This window comes from Apteryx mantelli, chromosome 4 (assembly GCF_036417845.1).
Source record: "Apteryx mantelli isolate bAptMan1 chromosome 4, bAptMan1.hap1, whole genome shotgun sequence".
Classification (NCBI taxonomy): Eukaryota; Metazoa; Chordata; class Aves; order Apterygiformes; family Apterygidae; genus Apteryx; species Apteryx mantelli.
Genome location: NC_089981.1, coordinates 38890008 through 38917332, shown reverse-complemented (window position 1 = coordinate 38917332; position 27325 = coordinate 38890008). Strand labels below are relative to the sequence as shown.

The 27325-nt window shown below is 39.8% G+C and overlaps 1 protein-coding gene across 1 annotated transcript in view; it reads left to right on the top strand.

Annotated features, from left to right (window-relative positions):
* SHANK2 (SH3 and multiple ankyrin repeat domains 2) overlaps nt 1–10162 on the top strand; it is a 328166-nt gene extending 318004 nt beyond the window's left edge. Inside the window, exon 25 of the mRNA XM_067296273.1 lies at nt 9589–10162. Within this exon, the coding sequence (XP_067152374.1) occupies nt 9589–10162 (574 nt within the window). The remainder of the gene's footprint in view (nt 1–9588) is intronic.
* Nucleotides 10163–27325: the final 17163 nt, after the last annotated feature.

Here is a 27325-nt window from a genome sequence, read left to right as displayed (position 1 = left end):
CTGAAATCACTTTACACTGTTTGTATTATTGCTAAAATTTTAATTCATCATTTCTACCTCTAAGTATTATGGGGTTTAAGTTTTTGTTTAGTGTTGTACACGTTTGTTTAGTGAACAGGCCATGATGTTTACAGGTTGAAGGATGTGGTTAATTTCTGCCGACAGCACCATCACTGGTAATTTAGTGCAACACATCCTCGTAGACTTGGTTTCCAAAAGGTGTTTGCAGAAGGTAAGGGAGAGGATTGCAGAGAGCCGCCACGTCCTGCTACAGAGGAGCAGCCGCTTTGTCCTGTGCAAAACAGGGGCTCTTACTAGAAAAGAAAAAGCTACACTTGGAAAAACAAAAGTAACTAACAGTGGTGAAATATTCAGACCCCATTAGGTAAATGTACAAGTAGTTGTGCAGTCACATTGATGTGTAATATGGATATAATATCCTGAAATCCACACTTGTTAAAAAAAAAAAAAAAGGAAGAAAAGTGATTTTGTTAGTTTTATGAGAGCCTAAGGTATTTCTTTTTGTGGCATGGAATGGTTTGGCCTTACATATAGCAGAAAGTTAGTACCTTTCACTGCAATATTGCAAATTGTTTGCTGTGGCCTGCTTCATAGAAATGCATTTTTGTCAAAACATAGCACTGTTTTTTGGGCTGTTTTAAATATACCATTTAAGTAAATTTTCTCAGAATTATTCTGCTGGATGGTAAATAACCCAGCCCTTGAAAAGCATGCATAAAGAGGATGATTTGGTTCTATGGAGAGAGTGGCTCTGTTAATTGCAAATGATACCTCATTCACACAGTGTTGTGATACACAGCACAGTGTTGTGATCAAAAGCCTCAGAGTCAGGTAGATATATAATTTCCTGCCGTATGTAAATTGTTAAACTGGTGACAGGAAGGTGTGATGGTTCATATAGAATTTTTAGAATGAAGAGAGAGAGGAAAAATGCCAAACTTCTGGAATTCCTCTCAGTGGTTGCTTACCAAATGGAGTAGAAATTGAGTTGCCTGTACAGGAAAAAGGCTTAATACATGAAAAACAAATACAATGTAAACTGTGCAAGAAAAAATAATACATACTGGTTGTCTGATGAAGACGATCTTTAAACAAAAGTTAGCACAGCAGTGGAACCCCATACATTTGAGAATACCTTGGGCAATCGTAAAATCCTCGATTCTCATGCACTGAGCTTTACTGTACATATGGCTTGTCTTGTAGATGAATCTGACAGTTTCATTGCATACTATTTTTCTTATGTCTTTAAGAATGCTAGTCTTACTTAAGCTTGATCATCTTGTTAAGCCATATGATTGTTACCTCTGACTTCGTTATGTATAGTATTATCTATTGTTTATATTTTAGACTGATTGTTATTTCTAGGTTACAGTAGAGATCCTTCTCATCCTTAATTTATTAGGAAATAACTGTGAGGCAAGTAACTACAGGATACTGTAAATATGTCAAAGTGCTGCATTTCTGAGAGGAAAATCAAATGTAGAAGCAAATGGAGATGCATCTTTTTTGTGAAAAGAAACTTAAACAGATATAAAGGCTGAAAAAAAATTTTTGAAGAACTGTTAAATCACTTTTTTGGAGAAAAGCAGTCTATCATGGAAACAAGAGTAATCCCATATATGTTATATTTTAGAGAAAGTTTAGAGAGTTCTTTCTAACACTAAAACCTAGGACAAGCAAGTGCAGAGCTTGTGACCCCCTTTTCTGGGAGGCAGCATTTGAAAGAGAGCTGGGAGGTTTCGCTTACAAAATGCAGGAATTCTGCTGAATTAAAGAACAACTCGTTAGCTCTGCTAAAGGGAAAAAGATAAAAAATGAGTAGGCCTGTTCATATCTTTCAGCCAAAGAGAGGTAATGGAAAGTGTTATAAATAGTAACACTGTTCACAGGCTCACTTGGGTTATGTTTGCAACATTCAGCACTAACAGCCTGATAAAATTAAAAATATATATTTGTTCACTGTGAAAGGTATGAAGTTATAGCCCAGATAGCATTTCTAAATATCACTAGAAGTTATTTTTGCACAGCTAGTAGTCATACAATTGTAGTTCAATCATGGCAGTTGCACTGTTAAGGTAGCCTAGAGGTGAATTAAACTGTAGATAGTTGCATAATTGCGCACTACAAAAAAACACAAAATATATCTTTTGTATGGTTTTGATAAATGAGGACTATGAAGAGGTTGTTCTATAGTACTGAGCAGCATTTCTGTCTCAATTATTATGTTAGAAAAGACCTAGACCTGCTTTTTTTCTTCATACATTGTTTTAGAAAGAATTCTATACTGTGTATTTATAATTTTCCGTTGTTCTTATGGAAACACTGAGTTTAAAGATTTTCAAATAGAGCATGGAAACATTTGGCTAGAAACCATCTGCTTCTCAGCAGCAGTGACCAGCTGGGGGAAAGGAGAGAGGAGGACAGAAGGGGAAGGAAGAAGAGGAAAAAGCGAAAGGATGTGCTTGCTTAATTTACACTAGTAAAAGCGTACTTAAAGGATTTGATCAGAAGGTACCAGACCGCAGCTTTTTAATTGGCGTAGGTTAATTTCATTCCTAATCTTGGCCATCATTTGCTTTAAGAAATTTTGGCTTTCAGTCTTGACTGTAAAATTTGTATCTAGTTTCTCGGTGTAACCTAGGTTTTAAATCAGAGGCCACAATGTCCAAGTGTCACTTCCTCCTTTTTTGGCCAGCCTCCCTTGCAGAAGAGGTCCCGGGTGTTTGGGTATGGCATCTCGGGGAGCCAAGAGCTAAGATTCTGATGATGAATTTTGGCCATGATTTCCATTTCTGAATTTGGATAGGCCCAGGTACAGAGCTAAAAAGAAAAAACACCAACAGAAAACCAGTTGTTTGGAAGGTGACTCTCTGTTGTCAGAGAGTGGGACGGAAGGCATGGGAAGTGTAATGACAGTATCGACTATTATGGTGTAAATATAGCAGTGCTATAAATTCACTTAGAAAGCCACTGGCTTTTATATGGAGCTGATAAAAGAAATGGGGAGAAGGCTAAGGCAAGGTTTCTGCCAGGCTAGCAGCCTCGTGCGTACTCTGTCTGAGAGCCATGGAGTTGCTTAGCAACATAATGATCAGCGCAACCGGGAAGATCGACTGAATAATGCCAGCGTGATTAACACAGAATAAACCTAGTGGCTGTGAAGGAGAGGAAACACAGCCCCCGGTGAGAACATCATCCTGCCGCCATGACTTCACCTGATTCAATGTACTAATAGGCAATAATGAGCAATAACTGTTACCGGTCTCACTATCAGCATACCAAAATTATCAATAGCTTTGCCATAGGAAGAAGCAACCTAAATTTTAAATGGTATTTATGTTTCTCTGGCCATGTTAGCAGACTGCTCTAGTGTCCTTTGTGGCAGGTTGGGCATCATTCTTACTCGTGGTAAATGCTTGTTATAAATGGAGTTGTTATATATAAGGAGTTGTGGAGGATGCTTAACCACACAGGATTACGTCCTTTAGGAAAAATAGTTTGTATTGTGTTGATATAGTTTATATAGTTTTAAAAGTCAAACTGCCTACGGTAAAGGTTTTTATGAATGTCTGAATTTTTTTTTTAATAACTCTCTGGAAAGTTCCTATCTTTCCACAACCAGGTAAAGCAGAACTGAAGTTGGTAGTGAGTCCCACATAGCGACTGATCCTACATTTGGTTTATTGTAAGGAACATCTGGATTTTTAAGCAGATTATGAAGCACATCTCTTGTGGGATAATTCTAACACCTTGGTTTTTCAGTTTACTATTGTGTCCATTAGATTCATTTCATTTCGCTAACTGTTTGTGAGCCAATTTCACAGGATTGCTTGCTTTGTAAGTAATTTCTGCAGTGTTTCAGTCATTCCATTTTGTCATTTTTATTTGCTCTCATGACTGCTGTTGTCAGAAGAGGGTCATGCTGAAGTGCCATAAAGTAAGTGATGCCCATAAAGCATAGTATATTCTGTGTTGTACATTCTGCTTTTTTTTAATGCTCGCTCATTGTTATTGCATTTTAATGATTTCAGTGTTGACTTTGTTACAAAGTACTATGTGGATTAGCTCACCCTAATCCAGAAATGGTAGCCATTCTAAAAACCAGAAATAGCATGTAATCTCAAACTGAAATAAAAGCCACTTTTATCAGAGAAGTATTCAGCAGAGACTTTTATAACACGGGCACCTGAGACTATATTCCTGAACTAAGATGGGCACCTAAATAAGGGGCTTCATTTTGCAAATGTGTCCAGATTCTGCAGGGTTTTTGGAGGGGGGTATGATTAGTGCAGTTTTATGTACTTTTATGAGGTTAAAAGTAAAGGCAAACTAGCCCTCTAGATAGCCAGGTTCTGCTGTAGTTGTAGCTGTTGAGTTTCTCCTCATTTTAGGCTGTGAGGTTTTTCCCTTCCTACTTCCAGCACGCCCTGATGTTTCACCTTCAGCCCTCTGAGTGCAGACTGCCCAGCCGGCCGAGGCCGCCGCCGGGTCCGCTCCCCCCTCGGGCCCCTTCCCTGGCCGCCTGGTGCCAGGTCTTTCCTCCATCCCTACTGAAACTGCTGTTCTTGAACAGACTCCCACAGACCTTTAATGATTATTCTTTGCTCCAGCTGATACGGTATTTCTTGCAACAGACACCATTTCTCAGTTCTTCTCACTAAAATGTCTCCATTACAAGAAGTGCTGTATCCTGCCAGTCATCACATCAACCCTCATTTTCGCTCTTCCCCCTAAAACAGACAACTTATGTCTTCCTCCCTTTCCTACTGTAAAATTCTCTTTGACAACCCAAAAATACAATACAAATATTATAGGAGATAGATAAAGACAAAATTTTGGTTTTGTATGTTCCCAGAAATCTATAAAAACCTAATAGCACACTGTAGCTCTATGTGCGTTTCATTGGTTCTCTTTTTTGTTAAGATTTTTTTTCTCTAAGGCAGTGGAAGAGCTTTGTCAGAGACAGCAAGTCTTGGCAAGTTACAGGATAGAACAACTCTCGTGAGAAGAGCATAATGTTTTTTGAGTTTTACATGGGAGGCTCCTAGGAGCTGTTGCAGCATGCCTTCTTTCACTGAGTTGCTTTGGATATTAAGTTAACAGTAAATTTTGATCCTGCAAATCTAATTTAAAATTTAAAAGAATTTCTTGCATCCAGGCCCTGTTGATGGCTTTTATACTTGGAGAGGGCATCATTGTGATGTAGGAATTACATATTGTGATTTTAATATGAGACAACATAATGGACATTGTAATCAATACTGTCTTACAGCAGTGAATGTTTATAAATTACCGCTATATGCTGATTCTAGTAAGACAAATTTTATTTAAAATAATTATCATACTTTTTACCTTTTTAAATATACAGTTCAAAATGAAATTTAGGTTTAGGCAGGTTTAACTTGGATTTAATATGTTTGGTATAACATGATCAAATAAGGCATAAGAAATTGGTCTTTTTAAAAATTTGAAAAACCCACAGCATAACAGAAACGTGTCTACTCTCCAGCTGGCATGTAGTTGCCCCCTTTTTGAATGGGATACTGATCAACCATGAAATCCTAGGCAGCTTTTGGTGTCAAGGATGTATCTGCATCGCAGATCATATTGCAGATATTGTAAATTATAATTAGGATGGATAGGAGTTACACAAAGGTGTGTATTTTTTCATGAATTACAATCACAGTACAGCGGTCTGTGTAACACTGGAGTTGATATGACAAGTAAAAGAAGGGGGGAAAAAAAAGAAGGGAAAAATTAGTCTTGGACTTTGGACTGGAAATCTGGAAATGCTGTTGTTGGTTTTGGCAGACTTTTGTGACCTTCAGGAGGGCTGTGTCTGTACCACAAATGCGTGCAGAGCTGGTGCCGGTGCCAGCTGAAGCTCAGCATGCACTTCCTCACCCAGGTTGCTGGATAGTGTTGCAGGCAGCAGTGACCCCAGACTGCTATGATTAGATTGGCCCTCATCTTCCAGCTAGTTACTTTAAAGTCAGGTCTAAATAGCACTGCTGTTGCAGCAGTGGCTTTAGTGGGGACACATCTGTGGTTCGGTCTGTGTCTGTGTTCCCAAGTGTGCAGTTGCATTAATGACTTTCTCAGAGAAGGTATGTTGCTGTAGGATTATGGTTGTTAATTATTAGTGAAGTGCTCTGAGCTTTCTGAAATGAGGGCACCATAACAGGGTTAATATTTATAATAGCTTGAGTCCTGATGTATCTATATACTGAGCTGGTGTTGCAACCTCGTTCATCAACTAAAACAAATATTTTTCTTATCCTAATTTCAGAGTTCTGTTTTACTACTACGTGGTCCTGAACCCATGGCTTGAAAAAAGCAAGATGCCCACAGATCTTTCAGTATTGCTTATAGCCACAAGAAGTTATTACTGTGATCCAGGTTGACAGGAGGAGCAAAGTACAATGTTGCCTGAATTGCAGTGCTCATCCAGTGTTACTGCCTGTGGGCCTGAGGAGGTTAGATAACACTAGTCTGAGGAGTGCTTAAAATGACAGCACACAGTTTGCTTTTCGGGATTTTGTGTTAGTGGCTTAGTATAATTTGTTTAAAGGAACAGTGACAGTGGTTTCCTGGGCAAAGGTGTACAGGGAGTCTGTGAAAGGAACAATACACAGAAGAAGCACAGAAGTAAGTTACTAAGTGGGAGGTGGACACTGAACCCAGAGTTGTCAGTCAGGTAGCAGAAGTGATCTGCCAGCATCTAGCATAATAGAGGATGAATTTTCATCATCCATTTGATATGGCCACAATTGATATGAATACAAAACTGTAATTTCTGATACTTGCAATACAGGAAAGTTAAATAAAAGGTTCACTGCAAATAAAGAGATAGGGGGAGACCCATATTTATACAGAACTCTTCCTGCCCTTCTTGCAGTCACTAAGAGAGCATTATCCCAAACTCTTTCAAAGCACTTTTTTTGTTGTTTTAAAATGATATCATGCCTTATTAAGGTATGTGAGACTCCTAAGGCTAAGTTAAAGTAGGTAGAACTAATTTGCTCCCCGTGGTTAGTAGAATTTAATAGTTTCTTGCACAGACTTATTTTTAAGAATGTTCAGCTCCCATCCTGAAAGACAATGGGAGCCATTAAGCTCCAAACAAATCACAGGAAGCTCTCAAAACCTTGCCAAGTGTTTCCTTTCTTTATAAAATTACAATTACATAAGTGCTAAAAGTATTGCTCCTACTGTGTTTTAAGTGAAGTAATGGTATTTCAACCCTCAAAAGGATCCCCCTGTTCCCACTGAAATATATGGAACAATTTGTGGGAACTCGGTAGGATTGTTTGTGTGAATAACTAGCATGTATATTCTCCAAAGAGTTATTCTTGCTGCTTTTCTAATGACAGAGTATTGGAGTTTTATTTGAAAGATACTCACTATGGTATGAACGTGCTCTGAATCGCAGTGTAGCAGTGCTCTAAGTTTCCTGATGCCTAGGTTTGTAGACTCTTGATTTCTCTACCCTTAATGATGTGCCGCAGCCCCAAGCATGGTACACGGAGCAGGTAGGAACAGGATTCACGATAGCCAGCAGCAAACCAAGGAAACACTGAGGGTGGCCTCCAGTTCAGTGCTACCAGGACTTTGGAGAGTAGCTGTGGCTGCAGTACAGTTGCTGTGAGAGAGAGGGGTTAATAGCTTATTAGCATCATCTTGGGTTCGCTGCCTATGTTTTTTCTTTTTGGCAATGGATGATTAGGGGGAGCAGGTTAGGCCAGCTGATGAGGAAGTGGGTACCACCCTCTTTTTAATTAAAGTTTTAACCACTACTCTGTTCAGGAAGTGGAAGACCAAATTCAAGTCACTCCCCTTCCTGCGGGAGTTCACAGTTACATTGTGTTGGGGCCCCCGTTCAGTGAGACAGGGGGAGACCCTACACACAGTATCCTGCTTCCTGGGGCCACAGAAAGCTTTGTAATTCCCTAGGACAGGGGAGCATGGGGGGCAGTATGATTTACAAAGCCTGTCTAGTGGTGAGGGACACACCTCAGGGGAGAGCCGGTGTAAGTCTGACTCCTGCTGCGTGGACGTTTTTTGATATTTCACTTAGCAACTGTTAACCCAAAATATTTAAGCAGTCATTCAGGCAGAGACCCCAGTTACTTCCACAACAGCACTTTAAATATGGGGCTATGCAACCATGCTCTTTCTTTGGCTGCCCCATAAGATCTTTTGTGCATAGTGGTGGAACTGCATTGCTAATGAAAGCATTTGTTTTTGCCGTCGCATACCAAAGGCATCTTTAGTTCTGCCCAGGACATGACAGGTTGAGACTGGGGACAGCCTGGCACCAAGATACAGAGGACATTCAGTGTTCAGGTTGGATATACAACTACAGCTTGCTACAAATCATCTTCTGGAGCTGCTGGCATCACTTCAGGGATGATACAGAAAGCCTGGGCTCCCTACTTAGGACTCAAAATGCCTAAAATTAGTTGGCTGCAGGTTTCTAGTTCGTAGGGTATTTTAAAAGTGAAAAACTCTGGAGTTTAAGGCACCTAAAGGTTCAGCTGGAGATCCTGAAGTGCACACACTAACTGGCAGTGTTTGCCCTGAGAAGTAGAGGCTGTGGGATTAGGCATTTTGAGCATACTTGAATCTGGATCTTCTGCTTCTAAATCTGATCTACAGCCACTAGACAAAAGCAGAGTTGTGCACTCCTTCGCCCACCCTGTCAGTCTCAGCATCGGCACTAGCCTTGCAGGAAGTCTTGTGCATGCCGAGTTTGTAATCTCAAATTTCCTTTAGGCAAGAGAGATACCAGTGACTTGATCACAACTACAGCACCTCTGGGTATGCACAGTAACAAAAATTTTGTCTCCTAACTTTTGTAGTGAAACTACCAAAGTATAATTTCTGTGTAAAATGCAACACAAGAGTCCTTTTATAAACCCTAGTCAGAAGGACTGTTTCATTTTTAAAGCATGAGAAGGCCTGCTGAACAGAAAAGGAAATAGGAGGAGCTCTGGAGCATGTTCTGTAAATGAATAGGAATTCGAATATACCCTAAAATTCACAAAGAAGTAGATGCCTAAGTATCCGAAATCCAAGTTAGTAACACACTTCAAATGTTTTCCATAACTAGAGTATTATTAGCTACACTATCTTACAGTGTGTAAAACTGATAGGCCAAAGCTAAAAGGAAGGCTCCCACCCCTCCATTCAGTGAAAGGAGGATCAACTCCTGTTTGTGCTTCCTTGGCAACACAAAGAGCCTCTGTGCTTATTATACACTGTGTTTCTCACGTAACTATGAATTAATTTATTGTAGCCTGTCAAAGGAAGAATATGCTCTGGAAGATGTTTTTCTGACCTGCTCATAAACAAAAGTTTTGTTTTTAATTATGGCTTACCATTGATGATTGTTTTATGGGAGAGATTTAATGACGTCTGAGTAGTTTTAACCTGATACTGCTCATATGAAAAAAAAAAAAAGAGAAAAGGTGTCATTCCAAAACCATGTTTACCGTGTGTTAATATGGATGACCTTTCAGCTAGTTGCAGATGTATCTAATTTTTCTCGTCTGTTTACAATTTCAGGAGCACAGAAATCATGAGTACTGTCTCAGGTACCCGAAGTACAACAATCACTTTCACTGTCCGCCCCGGAGCGAGCCAGCCGATCACACTGCAGAGCAGGTCCCCAGACTATGATAGTAGGACCTCAGGAGCAAGGCATGCTCCAAGCCCTGTGGTTTCGCCTACAGAGATTAATAAAGACATCATGCCTGCTCCTCTGACTGCTTCTGCTTCAGCTTCATCTCCTTCTCCAACTCTGTCTGATGTATTTAGCCTACCCAGCCAGCCCCCCTCTGGGGACTTATTTGGCTTGACCACAGGGCGCAGCAGGTCTCCTTCTCCCTCGATATTACAACAGCCAATCTCAAACAAGCCTTTTACAACTAAGCCTGTCCACCTGTGGACTAAACCAGATGTGGCAGATTGGTTGGAAAGTCTAAACTTAGGTGAACATAAAGAAACATTTATGGACAATGAAATAGATGGCACTCATTTACCAAATCTACAAAAGGAAGATCTGATAGACCTTGGAGTGACTAGAGTTGGGCACAGAATGAACATAGAAAGAGCTTTGAAACAGCTGCTGGACAGATAAGAATAGCTATTTTGCCTCATAAACTTCTGTTGATAACTAGAGATGGGCTGGTACTGAAATACCCCAAATGCCTTGTCTGTCTGCGAGTGCCAGCCAAATTGGGGTGGGAGGGGGGGAAATGTTTAATTCCTGGTACTCAGGTAACGCAGACTGTATGCTACATGCCCAAACATAAACCTGAACATGTTACATGAGTGGGGCTATTCTATTGCAAAGTTGTGGGGAGATAAGAGAGAGAGAGAAAATTGTTAACTTCAAAAATATTATCATCTATTGATAATGCCATTCTGCTGGAACCATTGCATACTAGTTTTCTTTCAATTTAAAATTGCAGGCGTTTTGCTTTTTTAATTTAAAAGCGCTATATTCACTTCTTGACATTAATTCAGTCTCCTAACAGGTTTCCTTCCCAAACCTTTAATTCATTTTAGGAGGAGAGACACATGCTTCATTACCTTTTAAAGCCATTTTTGTTAGTATTAGAGGCACAATTTTAAGGCAGGTACAAAAGTTGACATCACTGTTTTTAGCTAACTAGTTTAGCTCTCTAATTTATTCGCAGTGAAGCTGGTTGTTCTGCTGGAATTAGTCCAAAGGTAACCTTGCTCTGTTTTACTTGGTATTTCTTTATTTCTGCAGTTATATTTAGTGCTCTTCCAAGGTGGCAGAACAAGTTCAATACATGCTCCATTGACTTGACCTGTAAGACGATGCAGAAGTTGCATAAACACTGAGAAAGGATGCTCCCTTAGAGGTACAACAAAATGAAGCTAGTTTGAACCTGAGACGCCCAGTTTTCAACCAGCTGAACTACTGCTAAGGCGCAACATGAACTCTACAAGCCAGAAACAATTGGGGTTTATGTACAGACTTCATAGTCAGATACTCAAATATGCTTTTCAGTAAGAGAGGGATTTTGGCCTTTTAGTAGAAATGGAAATGTTTCAGCTTGTTAAAAAAAAAGAAAAAGGTAGAAGAAGCTAATACAAAGATGGAAAGAGGTCTGTAGTGTCTCAGAATGCAAGTGTGCCAGGAGCCAGGAGAATTGGGTAGGTATCCCGTTTCTCATTTTTGTCATTTTTAACATGTACTGGCTTCTTGACAAGGCCAGCAGCCTGAGCACTCGCCGGGGAGCTGGCAGCTTCACCCTGGCCTCCCGTGATTTCTTTGCGCAGCTGCGGCGAGGTGTGGGGAGCGATGCGCCCGCGCTGCCACGGACTGGGCAGACAGACCAGGCAGACGGGGCTCCGCACAGACCCAGCCGCACTGTAACCGGCTGCCAGAGCCTGCCCTTTCCCGGAGACTTCAGCAGGGGGAAACACACAGATTTGTTTAATCTGACTTTTTTTTTTTTTTTTTTTAAGTTAACAAGTCTCTCTCTGCATGTTCGACCTCCCCTTGTAATTAACACCTCTTAATATCTGTGAGTTTTGTAGGTCTTTATTAACATAATATTCAACACGTTCCAGGTGGATAAGTGGTGCGTGGATGGCTAGGCTGCCTACCTACCGTACTTTCAGGTTCTCTTACATTTTGCAAGGTACCTGAACTTTCTTTCCTTGCTATGGTCCTTGATATGGTCCAGCCTATCTCTAATTTTTTTATTGTGATTATTTTTGCTCACAAACAAGTGTCTAATTAGGTCTGCAACAGCCCTAGTATGAGTACATAAAGTTTAGCATTTTAAATATCTTTCTTTACTGCAAGTTTAAATAGTTGTACAGATAGTTTATAAGCACAATATTTTAAGAAAATAAGTGGCTGGTCTACTGGGCAGCCTTTGTGCCACTTCAGTGCTAGAAAGTTAAAAACAACAAAAAACTTTTGTGGTTTAATACTATTTCTGTGGAATAATTATAAAGTCTTGACCTTTTTAAAAATCAACCTCATTTGGATGCATCTGAACCAGCAGAGCTGTGTTATATTTTCTATCTTTGCTAGAACTTCTACAAAGGAGGATGAATATTTCTTCAAAAGTGGTTATAGTTACCAACGCATTGGATACTCATAAAAAGCAACGTATTTAGCCTCCTGCCCCCTTTATGGAACAACAAATCTTTTAACTTAACATCTGTTACTACACTATATTTGTACTTGAAAGTTCCAAGTAACCTTGTAATAAAACCCAAGTACTAAGGCATTCTACTTTCAAGAGTACTGAATTTTTCCATAGTAGAAAATGACAGTCTCATTCAGATAGTCAATACAGGCAACTTGAGGCCATCAAATACTTTAAGTGTAAAAATGGTAATTTAGCCATCATTGTCTTCCATTTGGTGATATGACAGAATTCAGTAAATAAACCACTAATGCCATGCTCTTTTTTTTTCTTTTTTTTTTTTAATTGTTTGTTTGTTTCTTTGGGTACAGTTGATATTACCTCTATAATATGTGCCAGAAAATACATTAGAAAATATGGTAGTAAAAGCAAATGTAGAAGTTGACTTTTAAGCTGCTTTTTATTCACAACCTTATTGTTGGCTTTAAGTTTAATGAGTGCTGACATACACAGTAAATTACAGTTGATGGTAATCCCTTTCTTGAACAGGTGTGTTTCTTGCTCATGTATCTTTTCAGGTACTGAAAGAATAGGCACTATACAATTAGTAGAAAAGAGATTTGAAACATTAAAGAACTAATGAAATAGTTTATTTTTACATTGTGTCTTACAAACGAAACATAATGAGACCTGAAAGGACCTACTTTTACCAATAAAATACACCTCTGCCAAGATGAATTGGTCTCTAGCTCTGTTTGATGATTTTGCTATACAGAAAGCAATAGTAACAGATACAACATTGCCTCCGAGTATTTTCATCAGTCTGGAAATGTTTGGGGGGGGGGGGGGAGGAGAGAAGACCCTATTATTTCATGCTAGTATGATAGTGAAAAACAAGTTGTTAGAGATCTATGAAATACATTATGATATTCTGGGTTTTAGGATCAACTTTTGTTTATATACTGTAATTTAAATAAATTGCATTTACATGCCTAGTTTCTGTAATATTTGTGTATACAATACCAAAATCTTACAAGATGTAAATTGTGTATAACTGCACAGACTCCTTTCCCTGGGTGTCTGAGAACATTTTAAGTTTGATTCATATATTATAAAATGACTAGATGTGACTGTTGATTTACAGAATTTACATATCACAAAAGTTAATTATTTGTGGTACTTAAGTTAATAAAAATAGTGATTTTCTTCTTAGTTCTTAAAAAGCATTACCCAGTTGATCTGGCAATGATTATGTGTATGAGCCACAAATATTGATAATTTTTCCATTACATTTTTTCTTTTTTTTTCTAGATATTAATATGTTTCTCGCTATAGTTTGTGTAACAACTTGTGTTCACGTTATCTATGTTGCTGTAATTTTTGTGCTTTAATTCCTCTTATTTCAACTGATTAAAAATCAAGCTCCTGTAACTTGCACTTTTCCCCAATCCTTAATACTCTTGTATGGCAACCAAAATTACTGTAAGAAATAAATATAATATTGCACTAAGGTTGTGGTTCTGATTGCAAACAGAGAACACTGTCTGAATGTCTGAAAAAAAAAAAAAAGTTGCCAAAATTGCAATCTATCTAATGTATGAAAGAGCATAAAATGCTTTAACAAAACATAGAATTAAGGCAAAATAATTGATTTATTATTGGGAAATACTTGCTTTTTGTTTATTCTTTTTGGTTAAAGCATCCTTTATGCTGAACATTAGTTCATTTACTGAATTTCAGATTCATGTGTGAAATTTGAAAAGGTAAAAAAAAGGGGCCAAGAAGTAGAAAATATGTTTCTATTTGTCTTGAGGTGGATTTCAAATAATTATTGCTTTTTTTTCTTGGCTGAGTGTGTGTGTGGGGGGAATGCATGCTCTCAGCTTACTACTACTGATCATATAAAGCACTCAGTTGTGGATTTATTCTGCAATTTAATGAGGCACTGAGAAGTCGGGGGAGGGGGGGGAACTGGGGTTTTTGTAGGAAAGAGCAGCTTAGAGAGAGAAGAAACCAGCACTCCTTCTCAGAACTTGTGCATCTTGTGTCTAAAAATGTACCAGCAAGGTGTATTTGTACTGTGAATAAAAGAGGCTTCAAATGGAGAGAAAAAGAAAAAAGAAAACATTTCACATCATCTTTGGCTTAATCTAAAAATTTGTTTTTCTATCTTACAATGGTGATGAAATAAATAAGGTTTTTTTTATTTTTTAAGAAACTGGAATAAATGCCTGGAACTGTTGCCATTTGGTTTAATATGTTCCTTAATGATATTCTCTTCCTCAGATGTTCTAGCTCATGTTTTTTGTAGTTACCTTTTATTTCTCTCATATTTTTCCAATAGCAATTACTTGGCAGCTTTGTTTTGATAAGAAAGGTATCTGAAAAATCAGTCTTCATTTTTGTTCAGATGTTGTGGTAATCCAGTGATTAACATCTGTGTATCTAAGTAAGTCAGTCAGGTATTTACAGTGCAAAACAAAGACTGCTTTGCCATTATTGTCAATGCTGCTCTTCAAGGAAATCAGAAGATTTGATCATTGCTGTTGTAGTGTACATTGTATCAATATGTTGTGTTGTGTCTTGTTTGTGTTTTTCTGCATTTTTCTGTATTTTTCTTGTATTTTGTGGTCTTTCATCCTTTTTGTACAAAACCATAAAAAGAATAGTGGCTATGATGGGACATTCGGAAAAGCACGATTGTAACAATACTTCAGAACATGTGGTTTAAAAAAAAAACGTGCCTTAAAATTTTCAACCTGGATACAACTATACTGTATTTAACACAAAGAGCTTTATCTTCAGGGTGTTGTTACAGTACCTGACAAACAGTTTGTAGTGCTGTTTTTTGAAGTGAGAAGTCCATATCACTGCATTAGCAAAAATGGTTATAAAAACTGAAATGATTTATATATTATTTAGAAACACTTTCTGCATCATGAGACTAATTTGAAGTGATTTATTCAAATCAAGTAAAATAAGGGAAAAATGAGATGAGACTGTGTTTTTTTGTTAAATTTACCACCATAAGTATATGCTCAGTTATTAATTTGGTTGACATGTACTGTATTTCAAAGACAAGGTAACAGTGATAAACCAAGCTGACTTAAGCTTTTGATGAATTTGTTTTCTAATGCTGACATCTAGTGGAAGTTGATGGGCATAGTCGCAGAGCAATACAAGATCTTTGAAAATATGTATTTATTTTAAACGATAGTCATTCTTTCTACAAGAGGTCATTTTAGCAAACTTTTTACTATTGCAAGTTGGCCTGAATATTTAAGCCAGAAAGCAAGGCTGACTGTGTAATTATACAAATTAGATAATGAATGAGAAATCTTTAAAGAACTGTAATGTGTTTTCTAGTTTATATGTGATTATGTGTTATTAATTTTATGTTTTAAATGTTACCATCCCCATGAGCTTTCATCTGCATCAAGCATGTTTTTATGAGACCGCAGTTTTTGTCTCCACTGCTGCAAACCTTGGACTGTTCTGAACAATGGCAATCAAACATTACAGTCTCATTAGCAGCAGATATTTCAGATCCAAACTGCAGATGAGTGCAAGGTATTTAGATTAGGATTTAGTTCAGTATAGCTGGTAGATTGTTTCTCAGATTTACATGCAGAACTGAAGTCTGATTTTTGAAGTAAAAGCTAAGTTTTCCTCAGGACTAATTCTAGAAGAAATACATGCACGTGTGTGTGAGCTCTTGTATACTTTTAATGTAAAGGTTCCTGGACAGCCTTAGAAATTAATGTACAAATAGGAGACCAGTGTTGCATGTGCTTAAAAATGTATTGGAATAAATGTTGCCGTGTACTTTTTGCTTTGAAAATCTGGAGAGAATACAATATACAGAAATCTCAAAATATAATTCATGTTTTAATGGGTTATTTTCCACTGATATTTTTGCATTATCTAATTGTCTCTAATCTCCTGTCTTTCTTATTTACTTAAAAGTAATTTAAAGCAATTCCTTATAATTTCTGAAAGAAAATGTTGGGATAGCTGAAACTGTGTTTTGGGGGAGATAACCTCTCTGCTCCACGGACTTCAGAAACCCGAGATTCATCCTCTGAAGGATGTTCTTCTTCAAGAACAATCCTGAGGGAAACGCAGCCTCATGCTGAGGATGTAAAGAATTACTTCACAGCTCCGTAAGTGGGCTTATATTTGTCCACAATGAATTCTGAAAACTGTCAAGCGTGGTACTCTATACCTAATTTCATTTAACCTGCCGCCTAGAACATATTTAGTGAGGAACTATTGTGATCATGTCCTTAATCTTTTGTTTTGACCTTGTTGGTGCTTCTTGGGGTTTAATTTCAAGCTAATGTCATGTTTTTTAAGATGTATCATGACAAAGTCAAGGTGATAGCTCTAAATATGCCATTAGAGGAGAACAGATAGAAAGATGGATAAAACAGAATACAAAGTGTTGTTTAGTTACTGGTCTAAATTCAGTGTGGAAAAAAAATTCAACAAAAATAACTTCTTAGAAATCTGAACATAATAGTCAAATTTGAGCTGTGTCCAATTGTGCATAAAATAATAATGCGATTAGAGTGTTTCTTACTTCAGGAAAATGTTGTATCTCCTATTCTCCTTTCACTTCATCTGAGCAGTTTCTTTCTGTACAAAGAGAAAGCTGTAACATTTAAAACAGGTGCATTCTGCAAGTCTGTTTAATTCACCTGTGAGATTTTACAGAGAAACAGTAGTAGTTTACATGTTATACAAGTCACCTGAGGATACTTGAAATCACTAATAATGCTGATTTTCTGCATTACAGAGAACACCTGAAACGAGGATAGGTGTAGTGATTCCCTCAAGATACTTTGCAGTTTTCAGGAGGAAAGAGCCGGGTTGTGGAATAGTCTCCTCTCAGGCATGGCGGGGGCATTCGTGATCGCGGACACCCCAAGTCTGTAAAATCAGGAGAAGCCTCGTGTTTGTGTCTCACAGCGTGCTGTTCACCCAACGAGTGAGGGCTGCTGTGAAAAACACTACGCAGAGGCCACGGGCCGGACTTGCTGCTGGGCACGCACCCGGCGCACACAGAGGGCCAGCCCCACTAGCTGGGGCAGGATAGGGAAAAATCCTGTCTATTTAGCTACACTAACAAATCCTGTGAAGAATGTTTTTCAAAGATTTGAAAGGCAAAAAAATTTTATATATATATATATATATATATATATGCAGGAAAATTAACAGAAACCAAGAACTGACTGTGGGTGATTTGCTTCTCCCAAAAGGGGGAGAGGGTTACCTGCTAATACAGATATCAGTGTTGCCATACAGTTGGATAGCACCAATATTTCATAGTGTTTGCTCACATACATAAAATCCGTGCTTTCAGTACCTTAACTATTCTAGAATCCTGGATTTCTTATGAGAGGAACTTTTATCCCTGAATGGCAGCTAGAGGCTTGTACACCGGGAACACGGGAGCAGGAAACAGATGGGAAAGGAGAGTACAGCAGAGAAGGTGGCATGGGGCTGGGAGCCAAGTGTGGGGAGCTAGAAGGGATGTGTGGAAAAGCGCAACTTTTGCACGTGGAAGAGTTGAAACCTAGCCTAGAAGAACAAGGAGCTCGACCATTACTAGTACCTAACACCTACCCAGGACAACCTACAGCTGAGAGGAGACAAATTTCAGCTTGTTGGATCTCATCTTTCTGCAGCGCAGTAAGAATGACAGTGCATCAAGACTACCTAAAGATCTGAGTAACAATTTCAGAAGCACTTGGATGAATTTGTCCAGATTTACAGGGGGCATTCAGGCAAGTAAAGAGGCAGACAGGCAGCTGACAGCTGTTTGTGCTCTCTTGCTTGCCAGACCTAATGAAGAGAGAAGTGGAAATACTGCAAAAGGAAAAGCAGCATGACACTAGTTGGTCAGCTAGCATGATACCTGTTCTACTCTGGACAGTTGCTCTTACCCTCCTAAGCCCTTATTCTTCCTTGCTATATGGTATTTCTTAAGAAATTGGATGAAAGAGGAAGAATTAGATGAAAGAGGAACAGCTGAAAGTGGACTGCATGAGTAAACTCTCCAGAAAATGTCATGTATGCCTAAATATTAAAACCAGAGACAAGTATCAGAACAACAGTATCTATGCATAGGGATAATAAAGGGCAAGATTTAATCAACCATTCCCAATATGTTTAGAGTCCTTCAATACAAACAGCAGTTTCTTTATAATATGGATACTTGCAGCTTCACCGTAAGAATATTTGAATTTGCATGTGTTTCCGGCTTTCATCTATAAAAGCCAAAGGCCAAAACTAACATCCAGGGTTTACAGAAGGAAAAGGTTATTCAAGTGCAAATTAGCAGTAATGCAATTTAAAAAGCAGTAGAATCAGCTCACTGGAGAATCTTTATCCCGGATTCGCAATGGCAATAACCCCCAATATGTAGTAGAGAAATGCTACTATAAATTCAGAGTACTACCAGACTGTATTTGAGTTCTTATGTTGGTACCTTAAGCAAGGTTTTGATTGTTGACCCCGTTAAGGTTTCTAACGGTGCAAGCGTAAGAGAACCAAACTCCAAAGAGGCTTAGTTAATTAGGAATTTTTCTTCCAGGAACAAATAGATGAATTCAGGGTAAGATGATAGATACAGTAGTTTACATTTAACCAGAAAGAAAGGGTAATTAATAGAACTCTATGTTCTTGGAAGAAGTAATTGATTTTGTATCAGAGCATAAAGCTACCAACACGTACTAGGTTGGAATATGTGTAGGCTAATGCCCAGGGCTGTTTGACACAGAAGAACACAAGTTTGACTAATAACATTAATAATAATGTTGTTAGAGTAGAAGTAGTACAAATGTAAATGAGCACGTATCTATTCAGTAATGTGTAGGTAAAAGGAACATTTATCATTGAAGAAAAATCAGTAACTAGGTGAGCTAGGACATGTAACAGCATGCTTAAGGAGGAGATGGCCAATGGACATGAAAAATACCCCACAGGGGAAAGAACTACTCTCTTTTGTTATTTCTCAGTATGGTGGGTAAAAGAACATTAGCAGGTCTTGCATATAGGAGTGCGTGCCTTTGTTTTAGTAAGAGACAGTAACTTGGCTCTTCTGGGTTTCTACTGTAAAATACAAGAGCTCCAATACCCATGAAGCAAACACCGGTTCCTTGGCTTTTGCCCTGCTCTGTACCCCAGAGTTAACAGCTACCTTTCCTTTTCCTAAGTTTTAGCAAATAGTTATTCCTAGCCAAGATTCACTAAAATACCTAATATGATTTTCTGCCTTATTTGTCTGAACTTCCACAGAACAATTCCTTCCTGTAATGGCTTTTCTCTGGCCTATGAAGCAACCTAAGCTGCAGGAGAAAAAAAGTAGTATGCATGCAGGTTTAAGCACACACACCCCATTGGAGCTTTTTAGATGTCTGCCATCAACTCTTAAATAAAGTGTTCCAGTCAGTGTGTAGAAGTGCTTTATTTCTATTGAAAAGAAGGATGAAAGTACCTAGCTGGAGCCTTAGTATAAGTGAACCTATCCTATTTCTTGATGTAAGTGCATCCATATTTCCTCCCAGGTGTGCTAAGAATGCCTTTGTATTTCTACTGACCTACCTGAAATTTAGTTTATCATCATATGCATTGCTTTCCAGCAAAAAAAAAAAAAAAAAAAAAAAAAAAGTATTACTTACTCATATTAGACTGTTGCACTTTATCCCAGAAAAGACAGTCCTTTAATTTAAAGGTCTTTTATGTAAAATGCTAGACTCTGGACATTCCTTACAACATCAGCATAACAACATTCACATTTTCAGCAAATACTTGTCATGTATCACTGTAGAAAGGTCTAATCAGGATCCAAAATATTTTCTTAGATATCAACTGCAAGGCTTGCCAATAGTACTTAGAAAAATTAAAATGAATTTGAATAATCACAGGTAGGCTTGGCCAGCTTGACTTTTCTCTCACAGTGATATTATCTAGCAGTGATCTAGCCATCCCAAGAGAGAAATCTCTGGCTGTTACAGTGCTATCCAAGTATTTTGTATCAACCCTCTGCTAGATGCCAGCACTGTTGGTCTAAAGCATACTTGCATCATGATCTTGTCTTTCCAAGGAAGCACACTGCAATCCAGCTATGGCTAATAATTCACAGACATGATGGCAATGTTTCAGTACATCATTATATGCTGAGGAAACAAAGGTCAAACCATTTTTACTGTCATTGTCTTTTACTGTATCAAAAGCAAGCTAGGTGGTCCAGCTTCTCAAAATACAAAACAACTCAAACAAGTGAGTAAGTAAGTGCAGTGCTTTGCCTTCAGAGCCTCGCCATACCAGTGACACCAGGGGCTGCAGTGGTAACACCCTGAAGATAGCAGATGCAGGCCAGGGCTAACCCTCTGGGTGCCTGTGCAGGTGCAGCACTTGTGTACATGGGCAGCGTGCAGCACCCACAGCCACACGGGCTGGACAAGGGGCTCTCACCCCTCTCGGCCACTGAGCCCAGCGTGGGGCCAGGAGCAACCTCATAGCAGGGTGGCGTCATGCACACCCTCACTGGCAAAAACTTAACACCTAATGACATTAAGCATATGGGATCAGACAGCACCTACAATGAAAGGGTAAGGTATGAGTTTGCTCTAAGGAAGAAGAAATTCTTTCTGATGCAATTTACGGTCCTACCTTAACTATTACACCCTAGCAAAGGCTTATATACAGTCCAAGAGCTACACAGATTTCCAAGTTTGACTATCTGTCTGAAGGCTTTTGACACTAGAAGCCATTCCGCAACTGTAGCAGGTGCTACCTCCCCTACTGCAATATGGTAAAGAAGCTTTGCCACAGATGATTATGAAATGCAGTCTACTTCTGTGACGGCACAGTCCCACTCTTCCCAGCACATAGCTCTGATGTCACTGAAGCAGTGAGCAGCCTTTTACAATGCTGTAGAGCAATTTGCTCATGTAATAATTTATGCTGAACCTGAGGAACACTAATAAATTACTTCAGAGGACTATTAAAATTACCAAGGAAGGACTACAAAATTACCAAGGACTCCTTTTAGGCCAGCATCATCCTGTGATCTTCAGGCTTTGGGCATTAATTCACCAAAGAATGTAACTTTTTAAATTAACATTTTGTAGGTCATTCAAGAAGTGTTGTCTTTATAAAATAAAATGGTGCTTTAAGAGAAATAACCCACATACTTACTTAAGAAAGATTCAAGAAACTGTCTAACATTGCCTATTATTAGCAGTTTCAGGCGAATGGCTGGAAACCAAGTTCTTTTATGAGGTCTGAAATTGTTCCCCCCACCACAGGCACAGGAATATATTCTGGTACCAAGGAAGGTTATTCTACAGTTTATGAAGAATACGGAAGTGGCTTTACTTAGCACCAAGAAAATAATAAATTTTGTTCAGAATACAAAGGAAATGCTGAACTCTGATACCCCCCCCCCAAGAAAGCTCTGCTCCCATTTTTGAGCTTGCCCTGAATCCCACAGCAGAGGTTTGTTTTCCAGCTTGGGGGGGGGGGGGGGGTGAGAGCGCAGTTGGGAGTGACTGACAGTTGTATGCATGGCCTTGCCGCTTGTGCACTGAGTTACCAGTGCCAGAAGAGGAAGTCCAAGCTGTTCCTCGAAGAAGCCACATAGCTGGGTATTGCCACCACCACACAGTTTCTCATTTGGAACCGCAATGGCAAAACAAGCCTGATATGGAAAACATGCAGTTGAAACCTTTAAAATAAATCATTTTCTTGTAAACACAAAGGAGAGTCCAACTAATACAGTTTGCAGAGGACTGTGCCTCACAGGAGCAGGACGGACACTGAGAAAACTGAGACATTCCCACTGAGTCACATGAAACAGCCACTCAAAGACTAGTATGTACTAGAGACCTGTCAGTCTGGCTCTGAATCATGACTTACTTACTTACTTACATTAAACAGCACAGAATATACCCTGTACCATGCCAACGAACGAACCGTCCCACAGAAAATCACCACCTTCAGAACAGGCTGTGCATTGGCAATGTGGCGACAGCAACGACAGCGCTCAGTGGGATGAGGAAGTGACAGAAGCAACCGAGCAAATGCACCTGCTTTGGTGACACAGCAGCTTCAGCATGAAGCTCCCAAAGCACTTATCGTCCCTATTTTAGAGATGGGTGAACTAAGTAGCCCCAGGATAACAGGTGAATCAGAGACAAAAAGAGAGCCTGGCATCACACTTGGTCCCAAGCCTCCAGGGTAAGAGCATATATTTGACTGCTTCCTGGCTTGCTTGCTCATCACTACTGTTACTGAAGCAGAATATTTCTTTATACAATTAAAAAGTTTTAATAGTTATTCAATGACAGCTTTACTAGACATCAAACAGTGAGAGTGCTATTAATATAAATTGTAAGTAAGTGCTATTAATATAAACTATAAAGCTTTTTACTTGACATTTTTACAACTAGTGTGGGCAAAAGTAATACTGGTTAGCCTCTTTGAGCTAGTTGCCAAAATCGGCCAGAAAGCAACTAGCATAATTTGTCTATAGCTTTTGCAGGTATAGGCCTCACAAACTCTTCAGAAGAAAATCAATTAAATAAGCTTCTTAGTCATGCCCAGCTCCTGACTTGGTATTAGCCATATCATTAGCCTGATGTTTGTTCTCCACTTAGGATTCCTCCTCTTTCAGTGGAGCATGCCATCTTGCTAATCTGTTACTCTTGTTTAGCTTTTAATTTTTAGTTTCTTTGACACCCTGTATTTTTGCCGCCCTGCATAAAATGTCTACAAACCAGAAGTTTGTGCATAACACTAAAAACATCATTGACGTAGTAAGCCCAACTTTACAAGACTCACTTTCTTTTTTTATGAAGGAAATTCTGCTAGTAGTTTAAGGTTAGCCAAAACTGGTGCAGTGGTCCTCTGGGCTTTGGGCTGAGCAGTGAGCAGCAGCTCTCACAGCTGGCAGGAGTTGGGAAGGGATACCGAAGGCCATACTTCAGCACTTTCACTAGTATTGCAATTTGGCATTCCTCAGTCACTTGTAAAAAGAAAACGGGGCAATGCATCTCCAACTGCACAGCTACATCATTGTCAGCATTTCAGAATGAAAATTTATGGAGCAAATTGTCACTGTGCCTCCTCTGAAGGCTGGCAGGTCTGTATTTTTAACTTTGAAGTGTCACTGTCTCTTTCACTTCAGGTAAGAGTATAGCGAACTGCTGTGTGAACAGTTAACTTGAATGCAAGCAGTAACTCTTTCCCTTCTGGCAGAACCCCCCACCCCGACACACACACACTTTTCATTTTTCAGTGGTCTTAGATAATGGAAACAGCTGAAACTGCTGGATTTTTTGGCTACTTAAGTAACAGTAACTGCTAAATTAATTTTGCCTGACTCCATATGACCTTTAGAAATTGGCCATTAAAATCTGATTTTGTGGAAAGCTTTAATATACCACTATGCAACTCTTTTAAAGGTTCCCTCATTGCATGCAAGGCAATTTCCAGGCAGCCGACGATGCATTGCCCCTTTTCTGTCAGAACTTTCCAGACACTGGAACAAATGTGGCAAGGAAAGCTATTTTAATCAATTCAAATTCTTTATCTGGAAGACATCCAAGACACTACTCTGTACACTTAGCATTACACAGCTGAGATCGATTTTTGTTCTTTTCCCCTTTACACAAACTAATGTATTAATTTCCCTTCTGTCAACTAACTTTATAGCAGTGTCTGTAAATCACACTAAAGGCATTGTGCTCAACATGGCAAGAATCTGAGGAAGCTTCTTCAGATTTAGTAAAATTAAGTAACAAACATGTCTTTAGCCTGCCATTGCTAATTAGATACACACAAGCATGCAGTAACACGTATAGATTATTGCAGCCTGAATCTTGAAGGCTCCACATCCCAGTGTAAGATATGAAGTCTGCAACAAGGTAAATACGACCTACATGAAATGGCAGCAGTTCTTGAATTTCATGTCACAAGGAAGCGACTCACTGAATGGCCTTAGAAAAGGGACTTAGAAACTGTAATATGCTGAGATTACTGCTACAGTCAACCCTCCAGGATCAGGAAGGACTGAAGATGATACACAGACCACATGCAATATAAAATTTTACCAGTATGCATACTCATACTTCTTTTATGCACTTTATTTAAGCCAAAACCCCTCTTCAGAGCAACTTCCTCTGCGCTTCAGATGATTGTAATTTCCCCTGCTTCCTGCTCCCCTGCCTTGGTTAAAAGTCAAAAACTGATTAGGCTGATTCTCACTATTGAAAATCCAACCCAAATTAACAAATTGGAAACAGCCCATTGCACATAAAAACCTAGTAAAATATTTCACAGCTTCAAGGCTTTATACAAAATAAATTGGATGCAAGAGCATTCTTCACCATCCTCTTACGCCTGCCATCTGTGCAGACTAAAAATAAAGCAGCAGTTTAAGGAAAGGTTTGATAAAATGCATCCGAGAAATGCATTGGTAAAGCTCTGCCAGGTTCTTAAAACAACTCTGAGAGGCTAACACTGCTTGCTGCACATCATTGCATCAGCCTCTTGATTCAGACAGTCTGTATAGGACCTGCTTGATTTGCAGGGTATTTCATAACTGTAAGAGATATCCTAGCTAGGGACTTTGCGTGAGGTAAGAGCTCTCCCTTTCTCCGTGATAGCAAAGTTGTTGCCAAACTGGCATGAAAAGCAGATCTAATTCAGACAATTTATTCAGTGAGTAAAAAGGAGGCAGTTAGCTACCTACAATTAACATGAGAAGATCCTCAGGCACAAAGTGGGACTGATGTAGGCACAAAGTGAAAGACCATAATTTTGTATATGACATGAAACTTCACTCTATCAGTCACGGTTATGAGTGGCCGGCAGCCGGCATTTCAAACCAGCGTGCCAGGTTGGGAAAGGAGATGCACAACGTGGATGGTAATCCCACTTTCTGCTGTACCAGCATACTAATGCAGGAAAATGAAGTATAACTCACTTCTGTGAGAATATTTCTCCGCCTCCCACATAACTGCTTTTCAAACTATGTTCTTCTCTCATTATTGTCATTAGCAATATTACAGAAATATGCAAAACTATATATTTTTATGGAAGGCTCCTACTATGTGCTTAATTATAATCAGCTTAGAAGACTAACATGCGGAAGCCTAAACTCATCGGTTGATCAAACAATGAATAAAAGCATTGCTGCTGCTATCGTGCCTGCCACGAGCTGCCCCCGAGCACACTCGTGAGCGACACACGCGTTGAGTTAAGCTGAAATGGGAGGAATTCAAGGTGCCAGGAAAGAAAACGGCTCACCCAAAATTAGATCGCGGATCAGCAAGACATCCAGTAACAGAAATTAATGTTTTTTTGCTTTCTGCGCTCATTAGCGACCCACAAGGTGGGCTGAGCCAGCCATTCTGATGATAAATTCAGCTACTTTGGGGTGGGGTTTTTTTGCCAGGAGTATGGGTTTCAGGTAACTTTAGCAATTATTGCTGATGAATAAGAGTGATCTTAAAACTTCAGGGCTTGAATACACCTAATCTCATAGTAGCAATAGTACAGTCATAACCCTATTACCTGAATATACTTGACAAAATATCAAATCAATCTAATGTGGAACATCTCACCGCACGGTTACGCTGAAGAGATTAGGAGTTTAAATTGGAAAAGAAACTTTCTCCATTATGTGAGGCAATACGTGAATAAGCTCCCAAGGTTTAATATACCCACAACATTGCTGATAGTGTCACCTAATTTATCCTTTCAATAATGCAATTCCTCACAATTTTACACCCCGCCACAGAAGTACTGCAACACTTTCTTTCCCCCAATACTGTTTATTAAGCTTCCACACGGCACACAGGAACCCAGACTGAGTTTGCACGGTGCAATTTCTTCTTTCCCTTTGAGGTCTCCCCTCCCACCAGGGGCTCGGTTGCTACCAAACAGTGACATGGCTTCCAGAAAATCACTAGGGGAAACACAGAAAGCTGGACAAGCTGGCTGAAGGCAAACGGGGGTGTGTGTGTGTGTGTGTGTGGAAGAAAAGCTCAGCCTTTGAACCTAAGCCTCCCAGCTAACGTTTGCGATACAAAATTCATACAAAAAGCAGGTTAGCCCTGAGCCCCTCTGCAGGAGGCTCCCCACCACCCGCCCTGGCCCACAAAATGGCCGACGGGAGGAATCCCATCAGGAAACTACTAACCACAAGGTCCGGAGATCAGGCCTCAGAAAAGACCAACGAGCTAGCTGCCTCAACCTAAACCTGATTTTAGGACCAGCCTTGGGCTCTCAAACAGTCTGCTACGCATTTTAAAACCTCAACTTGTGGCAACCGCCTTCGCATGCTCCAGTTTCCCCTTCAGCCCGCCCTTGTGGCACTCGTGGCAGCAGCACGTCTGTGGCCCATGGTCGCTCCTCCCGCACAGCAGCAGTCCTGGCACCCAAACCCACCGCCACATGCGATGCAACCCGCCCCCAAAAGGCATCGAAAAGGCCCCAGGCCACAGCTACAGACACCCTCCCCGCCCACACAGCACCATCCTACCTGCTGGTGCTCCCCACTTGGCCGTGTGCGCCCTGCAGAGGCCAGGGCTGTCCCCAGGGCTGTGCCCGCTGGGGGCTTCCTGCTTACTTATTATTTAGGAATAATTTAAAAGTTTCAGTTGGGATTTTTCCCTTTCTTTGCATTTCCAGCAGCAGCACAGGCCGGCCTGGTGCTCCGGCCAGGGCAGCAGCAGCACCTGGCCCAGGTGGGGCTTGTCAGCAGCCTCCAGCAGCACCTGGGGCCCAGCTGCCGCCCCCAGCTGAGTGTTTTTGGCAGGTGCATACCTTTACTCTCCTGAATTATTTTGGATGATAGGGGGCCCAAGAGGAACAGGAGAGAAAGGAAAAGAGGTGGTTTCTTACTGTGAAATAGCAATAGTTTTGGAAATACATCAAACGCCTTGAAAATTCAAGAGTGTTTCTTTGAGTGTGACCCCAGAGGGCACACATGGAGGGAAAGGTCTTTTCTTCTCAGGTTCAAGATCATTTGGGATCTTCCACCCCCTTCCAGAAACTAAGGCAGCTGACTGGTGCTTTGCATAGCCTAACAACCTAGTTCGACTTCCAGCAGTGTCATTTTAAATTCCTGTGTCCTAGCACTATTCAGC